General features: G+C 40.7%; 1 protein-coding gene across 1 annotated transcript in view; it reads right to left on the minus strand.

Annotated features, from left to right (window-relative positions):
- LOC149873447 (kinesin-like protein KIF28) overlaps positions 1 to 17844 on the minus strand; it is a 35711-nt gene extending 17867 nt beyond the window's left edge. Inside the window, exons 1-12 of the mRNA XM_090034619.1 lie at positions 17590 to 17844; positions 17310 to 17513; positions 15606 to 15641; positions 14370 to 14594; positions 10856 to 11010; positions 9825 to 9936; positions 8186 to 8253; positions 6935 to 7077; positions 3842 to 3963; positions 2288 to 2378; positions 1325 to 1379; positions 66 to 189 (exon numbers count right to left, since the gene is read on the minus strand). Coding sequence (XP_089890745.1) covers positions 66 to 189; positions 1325 to 1379; positions 2288 to 2378; positions 3842 to 3963; positions 6935 to 7077; positions 8186 to 8253; positions 9825 to 9936; positions 10856 to 11010; positions 14370 to 14594; positions 15606 to 15641; positions 17310 to 17513; positions 17590 to 17844 — 1590 coding nt within the window. The remainder of the gene's footprint in view (positions 1 to 65; positions 190 to 1324; positions 1380 to 2287; positions 2379 to 3841; positions 3964 to 6934; positions 7078 to 8185; positions 8254 to 9824; positions 9937 to 10855; positions 11011 to 14369; positions 14595 to 15605; positions 15642 to 17309; positions 17514 to 17589) is intronic.
- Positions 17845 to 18374: the final 530 nt, after the last annotated feature.

Consider the following 18374-nt stretch of genomic DNA (forward strand, 5'->3'; position numbering starts at 1 on the left):
AGCAAAATCATTCTGAGCTGAAATCCAGATCCTCAGTTTTTGTTTCATTCTCCCAGAACACTCACCAAGTGCTGCAGTTTAGTTTTCACAGTGACAGGCACCCCGTTAACAATGACCATGCTCTTATCCCAGGGTGTTATGGTGACTTTGCCATCAGTGTTTGTAAATGTAGCTTGCTTGTCCATAATGCTGAGAGAGAAAACACGTTTTGCAATTAACAGGCCTCTTGCAAACTGTGAAATAATATTTTTAGCAATCTCAAAGTCCAGAAAAATATTAAATACAATTCTGAATATAATGATATTACTTATTTATCTTTCTGTCACACCTCTCATAGGCTAGGTCAACCACTACAACCTGAGAGATGATGGTCTTTTGCCCTATGACTTCTATCATGGTGGAGGGCAGGGCTTCCTTGGTGCAGAGCAAAAGATCCTGTAGGCAGGGCATTCTCTGCTGAGGGCTCCTTAATGTTGGAATTTATTTCCCTCAGCCTAGTCCAAAATAGGCTAAACTTGCTTCTCTTCAAGGCAACGTGCAAAACTCATCTCTTTGGAGGAGTTGTGTGGTGACAAGACTTATGAGGGGTTTCTTTAGAATGAGGGCTGTGGAGATACTGATTTAGATTCTCATGTGATCTACTGCTGTAGGCAAAGAGGGTTGTGTGGGTCTTCTATCCTGTGTGTTGCATATGGTTAATGGTAAGAGCATCTGGAGCCTGGGATAAACATCTTCATGCCTATTAAAACCTAAACAAACAGAAAGATAATCTTTTACCCCGTACGTGTCACCAGCTAAGGCCTTGTCTAACATTTCCCACAGTTTCTAAGATCAGTTCAAGTCTCATTCCACAGGTCTAATGTGTATGTCATCTTTTGTCTATGGTTTTGTGAGTTGCATTGTCCCAAAAACCTGCCATGTGATTGTCATGGATGGAGGTGCAATCACTGAGGGAGCTGGCTAATCTGCTGATGGGCCTGAACACTTACAGCTTCTCACACTAAAATAAGCCCCAGGAGATAGACAGATCGTTGCCTTTAAAATGATTAAAACATGCTTACTTTTAAGACAATTTAACAAATGAATTTGGAATTCAGTGCTGCAACTTAACATTCCTCTTGTTGTTTTGTTGTCATCAGCACTAGGTGAGTTTCTTTCTAACCCAGTTGCCCCCACAACATTTCCCCTCCAAGTCATCATAAGTATTGTTCTCCTTAGGCCAGCTAAATTCTCATACCCCATGTATATGCAATGTAACATACATTCCTGTGGTTTCAATGACACAGGAACTCAGCAGTCCTGTCCTTTACTTATGCATACTTACCCCAGACCTTTAAGGACTATTGCATTTGAGGCTGACTGACCAACATCACTTGCACCTGAAAGAAGTAAAAATTTCTACCATCAATGTCACATGGTGAGAAACAACAGTTACACTCAGCACTGAAACCATTGGACTAACCATTCCACCTCTTCTACATCAATTTGTAGAGTTTTGCTTGACAGAGACCTTTTATGTTAGCATTATGTTTGGAATATGAAAATACAGGCACTTATCCCTCTTCTCTTCATCAAGTTGTTGGACCTGATTAATGTAAAGGGCAATTCTGCATCCATAAATAATAACCAGGGCATTTTATAGCATTTGGAAATTATATCTGATCTATTCTTGTCACACAGGATGACAAGCAGGAATTTTATGGGCTTCATGCCTTATCCACAACAATGTTTCATGAACTGCTCAATTTTTATTGAGCCAGTCTTATAAAACTGCAGCTCTGCTCAGCCAGAAAAAAGAAAATATTGCCAGAAAAAAAACATCAGGAAGAAGAAATAGCAGCAACTGGAATGAAATGACTGGATTGTTAAGTGACCAGCAGAAGGGAGACAAATGCTGGAAGTTTGGACCAAACACCAATAAAATAATGTGTAAAGCAAAGGGAGACTATTTCCAACTATTAGTTTTATGGGCTTTGACGTCCAACATATCTTACCTGCTTATTTTAACAGGTTAAGTTTCTATGGTATTTCACAATCTGATGTGCACTAAGTTGATTAAATAAAAAAGGGATATTTCTGAGCGTGGAAAAAATCAGGTTAGAAACTAAAAAACCTAAATGATTTCATAACAAGTGTGACTGAGCAACCCAATACTTAAGAGCTTGTATAAAACACAACAGCACTTTTGTTATGTTGACTATTAAGGTATAGAAAGTTGTGTTCATCTGGGCATTGTAAGTTTGTGCCATGCTTAACACCAGAAAACGAAACAAGTTAAACAGAATACCATCCTGAATGAAGTGCTTGAGTACCCCAGAAAGCTGTGGGTCTTCATTGATATTCAAGAGATAAGGGAATGTCTCCATCATCCTTCTCTCCTGATGAAGAATTCAGATACACATTATTTAGTGCAACAGGCTGAGTCATCCTAAATAACAGCAGCTAGCAAGTATGAACGATTGTTTTATTTTTTCAAGGGAGATCATGCACACAGACTGTTTTTCAGGACAACCTGAAATGAATCTAAATATTAAACTCTCACAACAATAGGCACTGTTTTGGCACACTAAAACATTCCCTAATCCTGAAACACAATCAGGTTGGTTTATTGAAATGCCCTGATTTGTAAAGGTGAATCTATAAGAATGGATAAAAATAAAGAAAAGTAGTTCGCTTGATTAATTCTTCTGTTACAGTTTACACTGTTATATTGTTAATGTTGCGTTGCCTTTTTATGAGTTTAAAAAGAAGCACACAATCCTTCATAAACATTGTGCAGTCCAAATCACTGGACGTTTTTTAAAAGCAGGTTAGACAAACCCTTGAATGAGATAATACAGACATGGATAACCCTGAGTTGAGCAGAAGTTGGACTGAAGTACCTCTGCTCTTGTTTTCTATGATTACTTTAATGAATTATGTTAGCTTGTGCTCTCTTATTGGTGTGGTATTTCACGTAATGCAATACTGAAACAGAATGAAGGAATTCTTTTGAAATTCCCCTCTGGCCTACTGTCTGCTAAGTGATCTGCACACAATATTTATCATCTGTATGATAGTACAAAGGCCAAGTACATTTGTCCAGTAATAAAAGTGTCCAAAGACCCTAGCCAGGATCAGAATCCTATAGGTTATTTATACTTTGGGAGAGATGAAAAGATAAGATGCAAGAATTTATATACTTCTGGATACTTTGTATCTGGCCAGATCATGGATCTTCTTAGCCTCTCACCTGAGTTCAAAGGTAAGACTGTTTTTAAATATGTAAATTAAGATTTATTCCATTTGGGGAAAAAGTTTTAAAATATTTATGTTAAAAACTTTTTGCTCCTAGTCACACTGTAAGAACTAAAATTATGTTATTTAAAAGGCTAATAATATCAACAAATGTTTGTTTGCTGATATTACCTATTTAATGTTTTAATTTCAAGAGGAAAACTTCTGGCTTTGTCCCTTAAGTTTTGGAGGCGCCCTGTAAGTTCTACACTTTGCCTGGTTTCCTTTATTTGTGAAGGTTTTGTTTTCAAAAGTTATTATACCTTCTTACAATCACCTGAAAATAATATCAAGAAAACCATTTATGTCTGTCAGCAGTAAACGCAGACAAAAGATCTCATATTAGATATCAAGCACTGAATCATGAAATATAGTCAACTTAAATCAAGTGAAATGTTGTTAAATTCAAGACACAATAGCAGCCCTGAGGTACTAGTTAGTAGAAGTATTTAGAAAAATATACTGTGAACATACTGCATTTTAAAACAATACCTCTGAACAGACTGTGTCAAAGGAAGTCAAGTGAAATGGACTGCAGTAAGCTAGTAGCTCTTTCAAAGCTTACCTGAGTAATTGCAGCATACTGCTGTTCCCATTCTTTCCGAGCTTCTTCTAACTGGGATTCCCAGGTTACCCGAATAGTTTGAATGTGCCGTTCATTTTCAACCAGCAAATATTGCAGCTCTTCTGGAGGTAGAGAGAGAGAGAAAAACTTCAATCAGCTACAGACATACAAAACACTGATAAACTTAATTTACTCATTTTTAAACTTGCCATAGTGCCCATATAACCAAAAAATCATTACAAAATGATCAACTCGTAAGTTACTATTGTCCATATATACAACAATATTGGACTTCCAGTAGCTCTCTTGGTAACTTGGGTTTAGTAAGTGAGCTTGCCTGCAGCTAGCCTTTTCCTAAAACAACACAAACAAAATCCACATTGACAAATGGATGGTCTTTAGATGGGCTTTCTATTCTTTCTGGACCTTGCACATGTCCAACAACTTCTTTGTAACTCATTGTCACAATCTTCATAAGCAGCAAAGTGGGAGAATTATCACAAATCTTTAGGGACCTACCAAATTCAAGGCAGAATGGGGCCTGGCACCCATTTCACAGGTGAAGTGCGGTACCCTCCTCCCCCATGCCTCTGACTGGCTGAGGACCCCTGGTGGCCCTGCCCCTTACCACTGATTGGCTGCAAGTGCTGCCTGTCATACAGTCCTGCCCCTCAATGCCACTCAGATGGCCATGTTGCCTGTTGTATGGCTTTGCCCCTCTGGGGAGCTAGCATTTTATTTTCAGTAAATTATTTTTTTCCCCTGCAGATTTTGCGCATTTTGGTACGTCTCTACAAATTTTGCAATATGGGATGAAGTTTTGCTTTTTTTAAGCTCTGGCTCAGGAAGCTAAGTGATAAAAAAAAGAAAAAAGAAAGCTGAGTTCCTCATCTAAACTGGTTTTCAGCATTTTGTGGTTCTAAAAGAATACTCACAGGCCAAAGGAAGCAGAAAGGGAAATAGCAAGAATAAATTTTGTTAATTTGATGTTTTTTTTTTTTAAATCTTATGACACACAGCTTGACTTGGGAATCTGTGAACGTTTGAGATTGGCAGTACTGGGCTTAGTGTTTTGTAAAGTGCTATTAGTGTATCTGATGAGAGATGCAATAGACAAGCAAAATCTGATTAGCAGGGATCTGGGTTTTCTGTTTCCTACGGAAAATGGAGAAAAACACGGATTTCCCCCTTTACCCAAGAAAAGCATGGATTTCTCATTTTAACCAAGAAACCCGTGGATTTTGTACTTTGCAAGGAGTTCTCTGCAGGCTGGCAGAGTTCCAGCCTGCGAGGGAATGGGACAGAGTGGGAGGAGGGCGCTCAGGCAGACAGCACCATATGCATGTATATGTACATGGCTGCCAGGCAGCTAGAGAGCAGCTCCTGCAGGTAAATCTGGAGGAGGGGAATAAAGGCCCCCATAGGGAGGGAGCAAGTGAACTGGGCAGGCCTAGGTCTGCTGCCCAGCCAGGGTGCATGGGGTTTGGGGCCCAGGGCCACAATGCAGGGCCACAATGCAGGGCCACAGGGCCCCAGCAGGGAGTGGGATGGGGCTGTGGGTGACTCATCCAGAGGCAGGAGCTGGGGCTGGCTCCCCACTGCTGTACACACTCCCAAGGATGTGGGAAGGGCATGTGCCCCCCAGATCTATACACAGGGAAGGGGGCAGGAGTGGGCTGCCCACTGCAGGCTCAGGCTCCCCACCCTGCTGCTCCTGCCTGGGGCCTCTGCTGCCTGGGGGGTAAGACTCAGCACTGCAAGGCAGAGCAAGCCCACGCAGGGAAGCTCCTTGCCTCTCTGAGCTCCGTGCTGCCCTAATGACATGCCCCCTGCCCGTGTGACAGCAGTGGGGGTGGCGGTATGGAGTTGGGGCCCTGCTGCTGCCATGCAGGCAGGGGATGCCTCACCAGGGCAACACGGAGCTCGCAGCAGCAAAGAGATCCCACCTGTGCCCTGCAGTACCAGGTTGCACCCACTGGGCTGCGGAGGCCATGGGGCAGGGCAGCAGGGTGGGGAGTCCAAGCCCACAGAAGGCAGCCCACACCCGGCTCCATACTGCATAAAGATCTGGGGGCATAGGTCCCCTTGCCCTGGCCCCCTGGGAGTACATGCAGCAGCAGGGAGCCAGCCCTGCCCACACCAGAGAGGCAGCAGGGAGAGGAGCCAGGTTCTGCTCCACTGCAGCAGCCGCTGCATCCTGTGGGTGGCAGGCAGGGCTTGAGCACTGCTGCAGGGGACAGGGGCCTGTGGACCCCGGTACTTGGCCCTGTAGCCCTGACAGCTAAGGCCCCCTCTGGCAGCACTGAGGGGGCAGGGGATTCAGTGGGTGGGGGGTGAGCGGCACCACCAGGGCCAGGGGGCTGTGAGGGAGGGTATGAGGGGCATCAGCAGGGCCAGGGGGCGGTGGGGGGAATGAGGGGCACCAGCAGGGCTGGGGGTGTTGTGGCTTGAGAGTGAGTGGCCTGGACCTGTGCTTTGTGAGCTAAGGTGGCAGGGGAAGCTATGATTTTCCATGATAAAAAACCCAAAGTCAAATAACACAATTTATAGGTATTCAGAATGTATTTTATTACAGTGATTGAGGCAATGGTAGGCTTCCAAATTGCTTTAAAATTGTAAATATATCATGAAAACACAGTGGCCTTTCATTTTAATCATGGATTTGGGGGTTTTAATTAGAGAATTTGTGATTTTTGTTTTAGCAGAGAATGTGTGATTTTTAAATCAGAGAAAACCAGAATTCATAGATTTAATAGAGTCCAACCCCCTGTCCTGGGCAGGAAAGAGTGCTGGGGTCAGATGACCCCAGCCAGATGTTTGTCCAAAATCTCTGCTGATTAGTTATTATTACCTGCAAATCTATAAAACCATGTGCAGATAAGATAGCATCAAGTTCTCTTGGAGAAGTTCTCCATTTTTTTCTCTGTTAACCGTTTCATAAGAAAGACTCTCTTATTAGACCTACCCCCACTGCCAAAGCCTCCTTTATCCCCCATGAATTTCTGACCCATTAGAAAGGGCTTATGTTCTGAGACTCTCCACTTCATCTGATATGCATTGTTTCTTTAGCTACTTTTGCTCTGTCATACATACTTTTTTCAGCTGCTACTGCTTTTCCTGAGTTTGTAAGCCCAGCCAGTCTAGACAACAGCTTGTTATTTTCTGCTTTCAGTTCTCTTATAAGCTTCTCAGTTGGACTTGCATTTATCACTGCCTTGTTCTTAATCTTTTTTGTTCTGTCAAATATACAAATAAAAAAAGGTCAGTACATGATTACACTGTGTTACAATTTATCCTAGTCCAAAGCCCAGGGGAGCAACAAAAAATAGGTGTCTGGTACAAAAAATGCTTGTTCCTATTAAGAAATATTCAACAGAGCTTTGGAAATTTACAAATAAAAAAAATATAACAGCACTTTGGTCCTGTGCTGCTGGCACACCATTGCTTCTCCTGCTTTGAAAGCAGCAGTCCCAGCTGAGCCCTGCCTCCTTTGCCCTGCAAGTCCAAGCATGAATCCCTCCTAGCCCAGCAGACTCTCAGCCTCTGGCAGAGGTATAACCAGCTCAGAAAGTCAAGAACAGGAGTAAGAACACATTGATCCTAAAGTCAAAAGGTTGTATTTGCAGGAAATATGCTGTCATCCCCTGGAGAAAGTGCACCTACAACCCTGAAGCTGACTCCTTTTAGCCCAAAGATGAGCAGGAGGTATCTGCCACAGTACAGAGTGAATATATTGAGACACCATGGCATGCAACATATTAGATGGTAAAGAAAGACATGAATGAAGTGGTCTTGCAAGCTCTTGAAAGAGCCATCTGGGGTTAGAGAGGATGGAAAAGCTGAAATTCCCCAGGGCTTTATTTTGAAATGAGCTTTAGCCACGGACAGGCGTCATAGTCAACTGCTTTAAAAGGGCAAGTCGCTGCTCTGCTCTAAAGGTCACAACAGCTTTATAATGTAACTGTTATAATGAAGCCAAACTATTGAAATTGTAACCTCGCTCTATCCTGTAACTAATGCCTGCCCAAACCCTTTGTCTGTTATTATTGCTGCTATCTTATTTTGCCTGTGTGTTTGGCTTCATCTTGCAGAAATGCAGACAACTGCCTTACTGGACATGAGAGGTCATTCACCAGGTTAGTCTGAAGTCAGGCAGAAGACAGGGTAGGGCAGCACCTTACAGGCTAACTGGTTGAGAGAGATATAAACTTTCATAGGTGACAGCCTACTTTGTAGGACACATGCTGTCACCTAGGAAATCTCATGCCTCTCTGAACCAGTTAGTCACTAAGGTTCTACCTTGCAGTGCCTTCTTACTGGGCATGGAAAACTACAAAGCTGTACCTCTCAGCATAACGTAATGTTGATAAAGTCTCTTCGTAACACATGTCTGCTGGACTTATGGCCGCAATCTGTAAACATATAAAAAGGTGTTAATATAGTTTAGATTTTGTATTTGAATTGTTTTATTAATTTTGCAACCATAAAGGATATTACAGATCAAAGAACATTTAATCCAGAACATAATCCACTGCTGTGCCCCTCCAATACAAAGAGTCCTTAGGACATGCCTGCACCACTGTGGCCCTTGCTAGGGAGTGTGGCAGTGAAGCATGGTACATAGCTGCCTCTCGTGAGGTGCAGGGGATATGTCAATGTGCTCAGTCATGGCAGAAGGCTTACAGCCTGCACTCAGTGCTCCTCTATGGACGGCTACATTGTGTTTTTATGGCAAACAATGCAAAGATTGTGTGGTCCAGGGCTGGAGCTGACATGTCCTGAGAATCTAGGACAGCAATCACACTTTTCAATGAAATAGGAAAAAGGTTTTTGTTTGTCATTTTTTACTAGAGCTGAGAAGAGATGCAGTACAGAGTACCATGTGTTTTGTCTAAAATGAAAAATATGAGATCAGTTCCTAGAAACTCTTAGTTATACTGCTAGTATTATACAAGTAAATACTCCCCGTGCTGTGACGGCAGGACTTGTATGCACAGGGTTGTAGCATCAAGCCTTAGGCCTGTTCCAATGAGGACTGAAAAATTGAAGTTGGAAGGAAATCAGTTCAGTGGTAGTAAAATGTATCAACATTTCAAGTCCACAATTTTATCCAGACACAGACCTTTCTCCTCCTTCCATTTAATAGCACTCCTCCCCTTTTTTTAATTCTTCAGAAATTATACAAGGTAGAAACAGATGACAAATTTTAAAAAAACAGACTTAAAATCAGTGAGAGTTCTGCCTGCACAACCTAGCTGGGAGCACAGACAACAATTAATTCAGAAGAAAATGACAGACATCATTTTTCAGATACCTCTTTTCCAAAGGCCAGATACTCAACACGCAGCATACACTTTTATGCACAACCTTCCCCCAACTTGCATACCTGCAAATTCCAATGTGCTAGCAAACCCTGATGTGTACAAAACCAGTAGGCAAGTGTAGGAGCATTATTAAATTCCATTCTAAGAGCCTGACTTTCAAAAGTCTCAACAATATGAAGGCAAGGGCTGTCTCCAATCAAAAAGGGCTTGATGTATTTGAAGAATGAATAATAAGCTTGAGTATTTGATTTGACAATTTTATAAAAGTGAAATAAGGTACTCTACGAAGAGCTGTTGAACTGTACATTTCCTCCACTACCCCAAGAGGAAAATCACTACTCTTGTAGATATTGTGCCAACCACATTTATCTTCTAAAAAAGAATACAGTGTTTCTTGCCTTTGAAGAATCTATTTAGCTGAACATTAGCCAGAACAAGGGGACACATGAAAAATGCTTTCAATTCTTAAGCATCTCTGGGCCTTCAAATATGAACAGGCTACAACTACTTTTTTTATTTGAAAATACTAATGCTATATGGAAAGTGATTTATGCTTTTAAATACAGTACCACTTTTTGCTAGTGTTTAGTGCCTTGCACTTCTGCTTTAATAATTACATTTTCCCATTTTACTGTTAGCGAACAGGCCACGAAGTTTACCATGATAGTCTTGCTGTTTCCTCCCAAAGCAGACTGTAGAAGTTTTGTTAGAACGGAGTCTCTGTATGGGATATGTAACACCTTCTTTCCCACAGCCATCTCAGCCAGAGCACTAAGGGGAAAAACAGTAAAGAAGTGTAAGCTTGATTCTGTCAAGTGTAAAAATATGACTTTCAAAAACTGTACTTGGGCAGATGCTCCAATATACTAACTCTGGGACTCACAATTATCTGCTGAATAAAACTGAGATCTAAGATTTTCAGAAGTGATCAGTGATTTTGTATGGCTTAGTTTGAGACCCTTTAAGCATTTTCTGAAAAATCAGATCATTTTAATAGCTACACTAAGATATCTCGAGTTCACTGCTACAAAACAGGTACTCAAAATTACTAGCTGCTTTTGCAAATTCTGGCTAATAGTAATAATAACAGCAATAATAACAATACCCCAAATAAACTAGGCTCCAGATCATGAGTTAGCCCTAGTTCTATCACAGACTCTGGGAACATAGGAAAGTCAACTTATATTCTATGTTTCTGTTTATTTTTATACCTGTCAGATGCATTGGGAGGCTTGATTTATTAAAGTTTATGGAGTGCTTTGAGATCCCTACAAAGAATACACCATTGTTAATGTAAAAAGTTGTTATATTAAACTCAGTAGGGTGCATCTACATGTGCAATTAATGTGACTGAATATACTCTGGCTCAATCTGAGCCCAAGTAAACTAATCCTGACATCGTCTACACATGCATTTAAGTGAAATAATTTACTGTGCTGCCAGATACCACTCATATTTGATGGGACTATCTGGCAGCCCAGTGAATTCATCTACTGCACCCTAATTGCTGCACACATGTAGATAGTGATGCTTTACAGTGCACTGAATTAAAATTAGTCTGCTGAGCAGTAAAGCATGTCATGTAGACACATCCAGTAGGTAGAAGATCTGAACTGAGGCGAGACTGACATTCCTGCCTCTTAAATAGACAAACTATAAGTGTGTCATCATGCAAATGCCTTGTTTATACCTGATGACGTTGCCTAACATGGTGAGGCTTAGGTTTACATGTGTCCCTTCCCTCAGTCTATCTCCTTCGGATCCTGAAGATTTTTGTCTTTCACTTCCTGCCAAGTCCACCAGATTTATAACAGATTGTTTGGTAATCTCTTCATCTAGGAAAATCTGCAAGGGATTTCAATAGGCAAAGGAAAATGCATTACAGCAATTACCCCAGAATCACAACAAAGTATAGCAAAACAAAACTTCCATTAAATAGTCTGAGGAAACCCACTATGAAGTGTGGCATTAAGAAAAACAGGATTTCTGTACATACAGAAACTAAGTCTCTTGCTGAAAGAGAAAGACCCTTTGCCCTCCAATTATGCACGAGTTTTTTTTATGATACTTCAGAGGGCAAAGGGGTTAGGAGGATAAATAAAGTTGGCATATAAGGATCTATCCTTCTCCATATTAAATGACCAGCTTTAGCAAGGGAGAAACCATTGTGTCTGGGGAAGGCCAAAAAACCCTACATTCTCATTTTTTCCTCTAGAAATGTAACTAGAAATGTAGCAAGACTACTCTGAGGAAAGCTTCTCCAGGGCAGTAATGGTTTTCCACCCCAAAAGAATCCAATATTTCTGTCCTAAGGTCTACCATATGAAACCTGAATTCCTTCCGCAGTTTCAGATGCACGCACAGTGCTCTTCATTTCTTGTCCTAAACTGTGATATTGAAGAGCTGTCATAGCTCCTCCTAAAGATGTCTACAGTACCCTGATTTTGACCTAAAGGTTGAGGGATGGAGGAAAAAAAGACATAACTTTATGTCCCTCACTGTGCCCTTCTCTATACAGCAACCTGTTCTGCCTCTCGGCCTGTACTCATTAGCCACCCCACACAGCTCCACCATGTTGCTTTGCCTTCCTCCCAGCAGTTCTTCCCTTTTCTTGGCCCCAGTACAAGGTGAGGTGAGGCAGATGCCTCCTCTTTTACTCCCCCCATAGTCCTACAAGTCTCCTGGTTGTGAACGCAGCCTCCACAAGGGAACTTAGAATTTCTCTCTAGCTCCTCCTCCTAGTGATGTCTGCTACTCAGTGCTGCGGAGTTTTATCTTCCTTCACTCCAGGCAGAATGCCTGACAGAGGAGTGAGATTTTTCAACTGGCTGTTGCTAAACACAGAAGCATTTTTTAGCCAGGGCTGGTCCAACCCTTCCCTCTCTTCATGGTAAACTCTTGTCTAAAAGCCCTGGAGAACATTCTTTTACCCCTTCATATATCTGTCAATGTGGCACCCGCCTTAGGTAGCAGGTAAATTAATTCCAATACAAATTGTAGTTTATACACGGACCTTGTGATGAAAGGTGAGTGCGTGTGTGGTAATAATAACGTTCAAGGTAATACAGAAGTAGTAGTTTGTAACTGTACTTCCATAGCATTGTTTTTCACATGCAATCAACTGCCTAGGATAGCAGCATGACTTTAGGGGCGCATCTACATGTGCCAATTTAAGGAGCTTTAGCCCAATTTAAGGTGCATTAAGGGTGTATGTCTACATGAGTGCACCCTTAATGTGCCTTAAAAACTATGATTTTAGGCTATTCATGCCTAAACTTGATACCTGCTAAAGCATGTATCAAATTTAAAAGTGCTTAAACACACGGGTAGACGCACTAAGACACATGTATGCTGTGTATGTCAACTGATTTGGAACTAACTTTAGTCCCAAGTTGGTCCTCACACCACGTGTAGATGTGCGCCTAAATCACCTTAATGCACATAAGGCTAATGAATAATTAGTTTAGGTGTGCGTAAAAGCATGTGCAGACATGCCTTTGTTATTCAAAGCCCTGCAACTCCTACAGTTCCATCTACACAGATAGGTCCGTGTAAGAAGCAACCCAGTTCACCTGTAGAGCTGTGAGAAGAAAAGTCTCACCTTTACACTTTTACAACATGCTTTGTATCTTGTAATGGAAAAGAGTGTCTTTATTATTACTATTATTATTATTATTTAGATGCATATCCTACCCTATTTAACCCAAAAGGCACATTACAATAACAGGAAAACAAGGCACCAAGGTAAGATACAATAACAGATTTCCCAGTTGACACCCTAAAACTTTAAAATCTTACCCCACCCCAACCTCTACTTATGCTTTTCATTTCAGAGAGAAGGAAATCTGGTAGCCTACACAAAAAGTGTGTGTGCCTGCTTTTGAAGCAAACAGGCAGCACCTGTGCATATATAGGAGAGGAACCTCACCCAGTCTTATTCAAATGCTGAGGGGAAATTCTGGGGTGGGAGGGGGCTGTGGTGCAGTTGCACACCCACTTTGATTTCTGATTCACCCAAAGTTTAAAATCAACTGCCCGGCTGTTGCAGCAGCATATCTATCCATGCAGGGAATCAATTGACTTCATGGCACATTATAATCTATCTAATTTCTTCTAAACTCTTCATTTCACAGATGTTAACAATCTTACTTTCTTAATGGTCTTAATATTCCACAAATCAAGCTATTGTCTCTTTTAAAATTCTGCTGTCTGGTAGCTGCTCCTGGTAATGTAGCTCCTATTTCACAGCCTTGCAGAGTGTTTTTTAATGTATCTCAGGCGTCTTCAATGTTTTTGGACTGAATGCCAAAAAGCCCTGCAACCTGGACTTCAAAGATGTTGGCGTGCCAAGGGCAGATGGTAGGGGACCAAGGAGAGGCTCAATCCTTGTCATGGCAGTGCAGCCCTGGCCCCTTCCCTGCTGTGGTCCCCAAGGTATGTGTGCAGCTGCTGCCAGCAATGAACTGGACTAGAGCTCTGGACATCTTATTTTGCATTTTTTAATACATAGTGTGAGATATAGCAAATGAATGCATGTTCCAAAAAAGTTATATTTGTTTCTTCATTTATCTTGAAGAACTGAACTGAATAATAAAGCCCTAGCCCTCTAGTATATTGGTAAAGCTGCTGGTTTATTTTTACCTGGAGAAAAGTGTGTTGTGTGTTATATGCAATGATGCACCATACCATCTGCACCCCCTCTTCAAAATCCTAGATTTGCCCATGCACACACTGACCACTGCAGTTTTAGATCACAATGAACTCTACCTTATACAAGTTCTGCCAGCAGGCACCTCTGGAACTTGCAGTCAGGCCAAGTCAGCCAAGTCTTAGAGTAGGATCTGAACCAATGCTACCCTAACAAATCTTAACCTGGTTTCTATTCTCCAGTACAACAGAACTGTCCTTTCCACCTAGTCTGTTACCTGGAACAGAAAACCACAGGAAGTCCTGTATGTATGCTGTTCTAAGCAGGAGCACACACAGCTTACTAGTTCAATGAAAAATGGGTAGATTTCTCAAAGTTTAGCTTCCACATCCCACAAGGTAAAAGCATGTGTAGAGATAGTTACCATAGAGCAGCTGACACACAGAAAAGCCCCATGATTTTGAACCCCCTGGTAAATTGCTCAGATGAACATTTTTAAACTGGTGAACCAAATATGCTGACTAACGGAAATACTCCCATCTCTCTCATATTGTACCTGTTTAAACTGGATGGTGATGACCATGTGAGATCGACTGCTGGTAACATTCATGCTGGTTGAAGCTGTGGTTCTTATTTTAGTTCCTTGCTCCATTAACCTCTCAATTTGTGCATAGCTGTCACAAGGCACCTGTTTCAAACCATCCACATAAAACCCTTGTTGGTGGTCTTCTCTCACTTTAAGTCCACCACGTTTCTTAGTTTTAGACAGTAAATCAATTACCTATGAAGAGATATTTGCCACCAAAATTTGTTATTGGAAACGCTTGCTAAAGACTTGCTATATACAAAAATTAATCAAGGAAAAACATGATGCACATCTAAAATGGGGTAGTCTGGATTACTTCATGTGTGTATGTTCTTCTAGAAGAGTGGCTTTTTTCAGGTTAGCTTAATCCAATTTGAAAACCAGCACCATCACTAGACCTAATTTATTTGCAAAGTTCAGCACAAGACAGACAACATAAAGCCGCAATGCATGGACAAGATATGGATACAGAGTTATGTCAAATTTCCTAAGTAAATAAAAGGTAAGTGTTTGATTTCACTCTCTCTTACACTCTTAATCTTATATATCATTGATATACATTACTGAGAGACACTAGCTGTTTTCATGTGGAACAAGAAATTGGAAAGACTTGTTTGGCATTGTTAATAGTCTAACCAGCTGTTGTCTAAAATATGATTTAGATCTTTTCTCCTTTTCTTAGACATCTTAATTTCTTCTCAACTCTATTTTTGCCATACAAGTGAATATGCTAATACCCTACTCATACTCTATCCTTCAGTAATGCTTTCCATAATTTATCTCAGACACGGTCGATTACTGACACAGTCTGTTATGCAGTGTTTAAAAATGTTTTCAACTGAAAAATACAGTTTGTTCTCACTGAACTCCAGGGAGTTCCCCCCAACCAGTGTTCAGCCTCTGCTCTACCACATCCTTAAGAACCCAAACATCTGCATCTCTCCACAACTAACTATATAGCAAAGTTGAAAAATACTGTAAAATACCACAAGGGCATGCCATTGCACAACATGAAAAATTAAAACCTCTTTATCCTGTTAGACATGCCACTGTCAAGAAGTGAAATTTACAGGTCCAAAGGAACAAGTTTCCCAGTCTCAAGTGGTGGCATACCTGGATGACTTAAAGGTTAAAGAAAATAAATTAGCAAACAAACATAAATGTAAAACATGATTTAATGTCACTGAAATATGGCAACATCATTACCTGCTCATTATAAATTTCCAGCATGCTGAAAGTAACCTGCAAAGACAAGAAGTAGCTAAGACATAAAATGTTCTTGTGAATAAATTGTTTGGCATACAATCATGCGTGTGTAAAAAGAACACAAGCTGTTTGGACAAAAAGGCCATTTATCCCAAAGCAAACCAAATACTAGCATCTCTTATGTTGTTGAATATGTCAAACGTAGTGGATTTGCAAGACTCCTGGATGCGCACTTCTCTCTCACAACCCTATTCTCTTCCTCAATGTTTCCTAGGCTTCCTTCTCCATCTGTTCCTCTTAATTTCATTGTAATTTGCCTTAAGATGACTTCATGTCACTTCACCCATTGTAAAGTAAGAACGTTGGGTGTCAGTGTTCCAGCAATATTAACATGGTAGTGTTATGCATCCTGTATGCATAGGGATAAGTAGACATTTCATTTAATAGCAAAATATTCAAGCTACACATTCATTCAGAAACTGGAAATGGAAAGATGTGTATGGATAGCTTGACTGAGTAAACACTGCTGTTGAAACTTCAACTTTTGCATACCCTACATTTTGTGCTTCCAGCTCCAGCTTTCACGTTCCATTAATGCACCTTTTTGCCTCCCATTTAGTTTTGCTTTTTTTCAGTAAGGAGGAAAAGGTTTGCCTTTTCTTAACATTAACATGGTCCAAAAGAGGCAGTGAGTTTCCACCATTGTTGCTACTCATGGGCCTGACAGTGCTCATCCCAGATAGGTGTCTAACAGGATGCAGAATTGCAGGAAGAATTTTCCTTTTTTATTCTTGTGACGGATGCAGCTACAGTTGCTACCTCAGCACTCAAGAGCCACTACCTTGTGGGAGGGGTCGAGCCAGCCATGCACTGACAGGAAGGGGAGAAGTAGATGAAGTAACAGCAAGACACCTTCTGCAACCATTTGGAACAAAGGTTTTGAAGTTAAGTGCTACAGAGGCACTATCAGGGGGCCATTATCATATTCACTATTATGTACATTACTGTAGATCCAATAACAAAAATTAATGCTCCTGGCCACACTGCAATTTACAAAGCTCTTCTGCTTGTGTGATTGTAGAAATGATCTTAAATACCAGGGAAGAAGGTAAAAATAGAAATCCCTTTGAAGTGCAAGCATTTCATAATTGCACAACCAAACTGCAAGATTTAGAAGCATTATTCCTACTGTCTACAAGAGATTGCATAAACCATACAACAGTTTACAGGACCAAAGAAATAGATCTCCTTTATTTCACTAGTGAAATAATTTCCCTTGCATCACATTGTAAGGGGGCATAGCTAAGATTAGAAGACCAACTATGGAATAGCTAAAAATGTAGGTAGCTATTCAATGATAGAGCCGTTTATACGGAGAAGACAGTGGATGCATTTTTCAAAAAGTGCCCAAGTAATTTTGGTATTTCACAAACACTTAGTGAAAATAAAAGTTTAATTGTTTGTGTCAGATTAAGTTGGGCATCTTTCAGATATGGAAGAATGCAAATTCTAGTTATTATACTTGTACATGTACCTGTTTTAGATTACCACCTCTTCAATATTGCTTTCTTGATATTTTGCATGAACATCTCTGAAGATATTTTTCTCCAGATCCCATAGTATTTAAAAAGGAAAAGCAGCTTTTCCATTTTAAACATGAAAGCATATTTGGAAGGGTCTTGATGATATATGCATACATCTCACCTGGTATTGCTTGTTTTGTTCCTGATTATGAATTGCTTTGAAGAGTTCTTCGCACACAATTGGAATTATGCCTCTGTTTGCACCACATCCAATCATAGAATAGCTTTTCCCTGAACCAGTCTGACCATATGCTAAGAGAGTAGCATTATAACCTTGCCAGGCACTGTCCAGAACTCCTTGACCAAGGTCACGAAAGATCTCTCTCTAAAAAGAAAGATTTTTACTATTAGGGAACATTGTGTGTTGCTATCCTTTTCAATACCCCCTGCATTCATGTTACCTGGCCTGCATATCTGCTGTTGGATCCTGTTGAAACAAGCCTGCCATCTTCATCCTTCAGAAATCCACTGTGAGACCAGTAAGCCAAGTCAAAAGTAAAAGTTTTCACGTGTCCTGGATTCTTAGGATCACATATGCTTGTGCTGTTAGCATTCATAGAAATCACACACTGGCTTCCTGCATCCTGCTCCCTCTGTGGCAAAATTGTAATCACAATATCAACCCGGTGGCAATTAGTCAGATTCCAAATGCACATTTTGACCCAAACCCTGCAAGTCTTTAGTACAGGAAATCCCCTCTGAAGTCAACAGCAATTTTGTAATGGATTTTGTATGAATAGGTAAAATTGCGACATAACCACATCACAGTGATTCCAATATATCCAATATGTTATATCACAAACACACAGAAGTAAAATTGCTCTGAGACCAAATACAGTAACTATAATTTAACTGCAGTGAAGGACTTAATGCCGAAGTAATAGATTTCAGGTGTAATTGAACCAAAACCTGCTTCTGTCCCATTCCTCTCCATTCAAACAGTGCTAGCCATTAGGTTTGATGTTGGAAATTGCTTTCTTAAGCATGAGCAAAAGGCAGACTGAAACATGGTCTATTATATATAAGATCTCTCAAAAATGTCAAATTAAAGAGGCCACTAATCTTGATTTACTGCAGTGTGAACAGGTTTGGGATTGCAACTGGAACTTTTTTCACTCAATGGATATAAAGTTTATATCAAGTATTAGAAATGGTAAAAATATCAGATTTCAAGGAATAAGCTCCA

This window comes from Crocodylus siamensis, chromosome 1, assembly GCF_052110815.1.
Source record: "Crocodylus siamensis isolate JL-2025a chromosome 1, ASM5211081v1, whole genome shotgun sequence".
Lineage (NCBI taxonomy): Eukaryota > Metazoa > Chordata > Crocodylia > Crocodylidae > Crocodylus > Crocodylus siamensis.